The 5,668-nt window shown below is 59.9% G+C and overlaps 1 protein-coding gene across 1 annotated transcript; it reads left to right on the forward strand.

Annotated features, from left to right (window-relative positions):
* The first annotated feature begins 248 nt into the window (after nucleotides 1-248).
* Nucleotides 249-3,148, forward strand: LOC119269766 (patellin-3-like). The gene is made up of 4 exons (XM_037551684.1): nucleotides 249-1,572; nucleotides 2,019-2,143; nucleotides 2,243-2,384; nucleotides 2,482-3,148. Exons 1-4 carry the CDS (start codon nucleotides 367-369, stop codon nucleotides 2,743-2,745), a joined length of 1,737 nt encoding a protein of 578 aa, XP_037407581.1. The 5' UTR covers nucleotides 249-366; the 3' UTR covers nucleotides 2,746-3,148.
* Nucleotides 3,149-5,668: the final 2,520 nt, after the last annotated feature.

Here is a 5,668-nt window from a genome sequence, read left to right on the forward strand (position 1 = left end):
CAGCAAGAAAGAAATCGCCGCAATTAACGCGTCATCAATTGGAACAAATCCGTTGCATGACGCGGGGCCCCACGCGGGGCGCGCCACCTTCCTTGCTCTGGTCCGGTCCGGTTCTCCTCTTCCGTCCGGCCAGCGCAAGAGCGCAGCCGCAAGCAAAGCTGGCCTCCCCACTCTGACAGCCTTGCTCCGCCTCCGCCTCCGCCCCCGCCCCCGCCCCCGCCCTATATCTCCCCTCCCCAAACCCTAGTCCCAGCACAACACCCCAAGCTTTCTCTCTCCCCCTCCCTCCCGTGCTCTCTCTCCCCCTCCGTCTCTCTCCCCTGCTCTGTCTTTCTTCATCGCAAAAGCTTGAAACAGCTCGCGGAGATGGCAGAGGAGCCGCAGCCACAGGCCGCCGCCGCGGCCACGGAGGTGGTCGTCGCCGAGAAGGCGCCGGCGGAGGTGGAGAAGAAGGCCGAGGAGCCCGCGGCGGAGGCGGAGGCCGAGGAGGCGGCCGCCGTCGCCGACGACGGGGGCGCCGTCGAGGCCACCGGCTCCTTCAAGGAGGAGAGCAACCTCGTCGCCGACCTGCCTGACCCGGAGAAGAAGGCGCTTGATGAGTTCAAGGAGCTGATCGTCGCCGCGCTCGCCGCCGGTGAGTTCAATCTGCCCCCTCCCCCGCCGCCGCCCAAGGCCAAGACTGAGGCCGCCGCAGAGGAGACCAAGACGGAGGCGCCGGCCAAGGAGGAGGCCAAGGCCGAGGAGCCGGCCAAGGCGGAAGAACCAGCCAAGGAGGAGCCCAAGGCTGAGGAGCCGGCCAAGGAGGAGCCCAAGGCCGAGGCGGCGGCGGAGCCGGCAGCCGAGGAGGCCAAGGCTGAGGTCGCTGCCGAGGCAGCAGCCGAGGAGCCGGCCAAGGAGGCACCCAAGGCCGAGGAGGCCAAGCCGGCCGAGCCAAAGACGGAGGACGAAGCCGTCGTAGCCGCCGAGGAGGGCACCAAGACGGCGGAACAGGTCGAGGAAGCCGCCGCCGCCGCCGCCGCCACCACAGAGCAGGCACCGGAGGCGGAGGCAGCCGCGCCCGAGCCGGTGTTCATCTGGGGCGTGCCGCTGGTGGGCGACGACGAGCGCACGGACGCGGTGCTGCTCAAGTTCCTGCGCGCGCGGGAGTTCAAGGTGAAGGAGGCGATGGCGATGCTCCGGTCCGCCGTGCTGTGGCGGAAGCGCTTCGGCATCGAGTCGCTCCTGGAGGCGGACCTGGCGTTCCCGGAGCTGGAGAAGGTGGTGTTCTACCGCGGCGCGGACCGGGAGGGCCACCCGGTGTGCTACAACGTGTACGGCGAGTTCCAGGACAAGGAGGTGTACGAGAAGGCGTTCGGCGACGAGGAGAAGCGGGAGCGGTTCCTCAAGTGGCGCATCCAGCTGCTGGAGCGCGGCATCCTGTCGCAGCTGGACTTCGCGCCCAGCGGCATCTGCTCCATGGTGCAGGTCACCGACCTCAAGAACTCGCCGCCCATGCTCGGCAAGCACCGCGCCGTCACCCGCCAGGCCGTCGCCCTGCTCCAGGACAACTACCCCGAGTTCATCGCCAAGAAGGTACTAACGCTTCTTCTCTCCGCCATCGAATTACTTGGTAGTATTTCCAATTTCACAGCTGCAGCAGTAACTGTGATCCAACATTGTGACATTGTGCATCGAAATTTAGCTGTGGCTAGCCGTTTGTGCCGAAGATTCAGTTTCTATCCGTTCACAGTTTAACGTTGGGAGTGAATGATTGAGCCCAAAGCGTGTTCTTTGGGCACTGCGCTAAAGGGCAGACCTTTATGCTTTCAAATTTGAGTCCTGGATTGAGTTGACTCATGTCTTTTGGCGTGGGCGGGCTTTGGTCATCATCATAGCGCGAATTGGGGATCTTTTCCTTTTGCTCATACTTTTCCCAATTCTGAGTTGTAACATTCTTTTACTATACCAATTCGTAGTTAATTGCAGTAGTTTAAGTGGAATTGGATCATAAGTTTGGCTGGATCATGGTGTCTATGCAGGTGTTCATCAACGTGCCATGGTGGTATCTGGCTGCCAACAAAATGATGAGCCCTTTCCTCACCCAGCGCACCAAGAGCAAGTTCGTGTTCGCCAGCCAGGCCAAGTCACCCGAGACCCTCTTCAGGTATTGTGCACGATATGCTTATAAGTTTCAGTTTTCATTGTTGGATTGCCGAGGGATCATGTTCTCAGCTAGTGTTCATCTTCTGTAACAAAAATTCAGATACATCGCGCCCGAGCAAGTCCCCGTCCAATTCGGAGGCCTCTTCAAGGAAGATGACCCTGATTTCACCACCTCCGACTCTGTCACCGAGCTCACTATCAAAGCTTCATCCAAAGAAGCCATCGAGATCCCTGTCACCGAGGTTAGCCTCATTTGCATTATAAATTGGTGATCGCTTATGAATTCCTCTAATGCATTGATCGTTCAAAACTTACATAATTGTCCATCTGCCGTTGTAGAACTCAACGATTGTATGGGAGCTGCGGGTGCTGGGCTGGGAGGTGAGCCACGGCGCGGAGTTCACCCCGGACGCCGAGGGCGCGTACACCGTGATCGTGCAGAAGACGAGGAAGGTCCCCGCGAACGAGGAGCCCATCATGAAGGGCAGCTTCAAGGCCGGCGAGGCCGGCAAGATCGTGCTGACGGTCAGCAACGCGGCGTCGAAGAAGAAGAAGCTCCTCTACAGATCCAAGGTGAAGAGCAGCGCCGGCGAGTCCCTCTGAGGCCTACAGTCCATGACACCGCCATTGGAGTCAGTCCCCGATGATGATAGAAGAAGAAGAAGAAGAAGAAGATAAACCGCCTTTTTGGTTTTCGTTCTTTAATTCCATTGGTTTTGTGGTTTTTGGTTCGCATTCCCGCATTTGTTTAATTAAAATTAAAATTAAAAACCCAAAGTGAGCTTGATTTTGCGACGGTACAGTAGCTGGGAGAGGAAGGTTGGGTATGGTATGGATGATATAATGGCATCGTTTGATGGTTGTGTTGAGGGTAGGGCAGAGGAGAAAAATGGATGATACAATCTGCTGCTGCTGCTGCTCTGTAAATTTGTCTGTACATTGTTGCGATCGCTGGATGGATCCTCATGGACATGTTATATTTAGAAGTACCTGTTGTCATCATTCATTCATCAATCCCATGTTACTCTCATCACGTTCGTCTCGTCCCCCATTTCCGCTGCCTCTTGTTCGTTAGAGGAGGCAGTTGCGCCCCCTCCTTGTACTATGCCCGGATCCGCTTGGCCCATTTCCAGCAAGGCAGGATCTGCCGAGGATCGGTAGCGAAGTTATTGGTGTGGCTCAACAACTCCAGACAATCTGGCGCCGTGGTGATCATGCTTGCACCCAAAATTATGCTTTCTTTCACTGCTCGGCATTTCCGGGTATGAAAAGGACTCCATTTGTAGTACCTGGGCAGGCTGGGGTGAGGAGAGAACAAGCGGCGGCAAGAGGGCCGGACGAGGCTGCAGGCGGAATTAAGGAGAAGAAAGTGTTTGGGTGCTCCCCTGCCACTGTACTGTCACGAAATGATGGGGGCGTAAACTAATCGTGGGTGGGAAGGGAAGAACATCCATCCAGCGGGGGGCGGAGGAGGCGCTGGCCCGGCCGTCCCCGTTCCAAGGCTGTCACCGTGTCGTGTGGTGTCGCGCCCCGAAACAACCCGCGGGAACCGAAGGGAAAAGCGACGCCGAAGGCCCAACCCCAGCCGTGTCGCCGAATAAACAATGGCGCGGCGCGGCGATCACTGTGCGTGCAGTTGCCTTTCCCTTTGACCGCGGCGGCATCGCCCCGGAAAACTCTCAAAATACTAGGCCAAGGACCAAAAGGGCAGCCAGCTCCTCCTCCTCAGGTAGTCAGGTCATGTCCGTCCGTCCTCCGTCCTCACCATGGGCAGGCCATGCATGTGCCGCTTTGTAGTATAAACGAATTTCTTTCTTTCTTTCTTTCTCCCGACTGTAGCAACTTTCATCGAAGGACGGGGCGGGAGGGCTTTGTGCGTTTTCGGCACTGATTACTGCTCTTTGCATGCCCAGCAAAGGGCTTTGGGAAGCAAAGGCGAGCAAGGCAGAGGGCCCGTTTTGGTTGCGGCTTTTAATGGCGATGATCCTCTTCTCTCTAGTACTACTAAATAGCTCTAGGTGTAGTGTGGGTGGTGTCATGGACGGACGGACGGGCGGGCGGACGGACATGCAGCATTGTCGTGTTTGACGATCGCGTGCCCCATTTATTCAGGGCCGCCGCACCGGGACGTGTCGCCCTCCATATGCCGCTGCCAGATTCGCCATGGCCATGGCCGGAGATGGGATGGCTGGTTAAATGCCGCTGCTCGGGAGCTACTCGTGCAATTTATTTCGACCTCGTGCTCTCGGTGCTGCGTTGTCCGGTGCTGCCTGGTTGGGTCGCAGGGCGGGGTCTCCTTAACTCCGGAACTATTCACCGGCCTTCATCTTGCCGCCTTGCCCATGGCGACGAGGACAGGGGCACGCGTGCTCGCCTGTCGGAACCGTGGCCTTGCTTCATTGTCGGGGCGAGGCCGCCGTGAACCAGCCGAACCAGAAATATAGAAATGGAATGGCGTCAGGTAGGTGGTCCCTGCAGCCGCCGGCAGGGCTGACTGAGCACGACGAGCTCCAGGGGGCGGGGCATGCCTGTCACCGGGTCTGGGCGGCCGTGTCTCTCCGGAGAGCGTGGGGGCGTGGCCGTGGATGCATTTGTGCTTCTCCCGATCTTCAGGTTCCAAGTGGGCGGGAGATCGAGGGAAGCGATCCGCGATGATCGATCACGTTGGGAGGACGAACGCGTTACACTGATTACTACTACTCCCTTGCTAGCCCCTACCGCTACTAATTTGTCCCCGTGCATCGCGTTCGGGTCCCCGCCGCCGGGCGCCGGCCGTCGTGGGCTATTAAATTGGGATGAATAAGCGAAGGAGGCCGATCAAGGCGCTGTGGAGCAAGTGCATGAGCGCATCATTCGTGCATTTCGTGCATGCAGTTGGAATGGACCGGTCCGGACCGGACTGGGCTCCTCCCGGTGGGTGCCCGGGACCAAGCCGGAACCGGCCGGGGCCGACGCCCATGGAGCACGCCGCCCGTACGCCACCGTGCGCGCGTGCATGGGCGCACCTCCACCGTATCCGCCGGGGAGTAGATGTAGATGTAGTAGATGCGCGGGAGTTGGGAGGGAGGGACCGTAGCCTGTAGCTCCACAAGCGTGCACTGCACTGCAGCAGCCAGCAGGGGAATCGTGGCGAGGAACGTCAAACGAGCCCACCGCAGGGCTTCCCGTCGCGCGATCGGCACCCCTCCGCGCTCTGCCCACCCTCCGGCGGCAGGCCTGCGTGACCGGAGACGGAGAGACGGGGCAGGGCAGGGACGCACTGCATGCAACACGCAGGGCCAGGCGTGGGGGTAGCCACGCGCGTTTCGGCGCCGGCTACGCCTTGCGCGCGCTTGGATGGATCGGCAGCGGCAAACCTTGGAATCCGAGTAGGCCACGACGGACGCCGCATGTCCGGCCAAAGCCTGCGCCCGCACGGCGCGCCGAATGCCGATGCCCCGACGTGGCACCGCAGATCACGCGCGGCGCGCGGCCGGGCAGGACAGGAGCGCAACATGGCGGGCACGCATGCATGTGCGGACGCAGC

This window comes from Triticum dicoccoides, chromosome 3A (assembly GCF_002162155.2).
Source record: "Triticum dicoccoides isolate Atlit2015 ecotype Zavitan chromosome 3A, WEW_v2.0, whole genome shotgun sequence".
In the NCBI taxonomy this organism is placed as follows: domain Eukaryota; kingdom Viridiplantae; phylum Streptophyta; class Magnoliopsida; order Poales; family Poaceae; genus Triticum; species Triticum dicoccoides.

Coding starts and splice junctions, on each gene's coding strand:
- LOC119269766 (XM_037551684.1), top strand. CDS start 367: ATGGCAGAGGAGCCGCAGCCACAGGCCGCCGCCGCGGCCACGGAGGTG. Junction 1,573..2,018: donor CCGAGTTCATCGCCAAGAAG/GTACTAACGCTT, acceptor GTGTCTATGCAG/GTGTTCATCAACGTGCCATG. Junction 2,144..2,242: donor TCACCCGAGACCCTCTTCAG/GTATTGTGCACG, acceptor ACAAAAATTCAG/ATACATCGCGCCCGAGCAAG.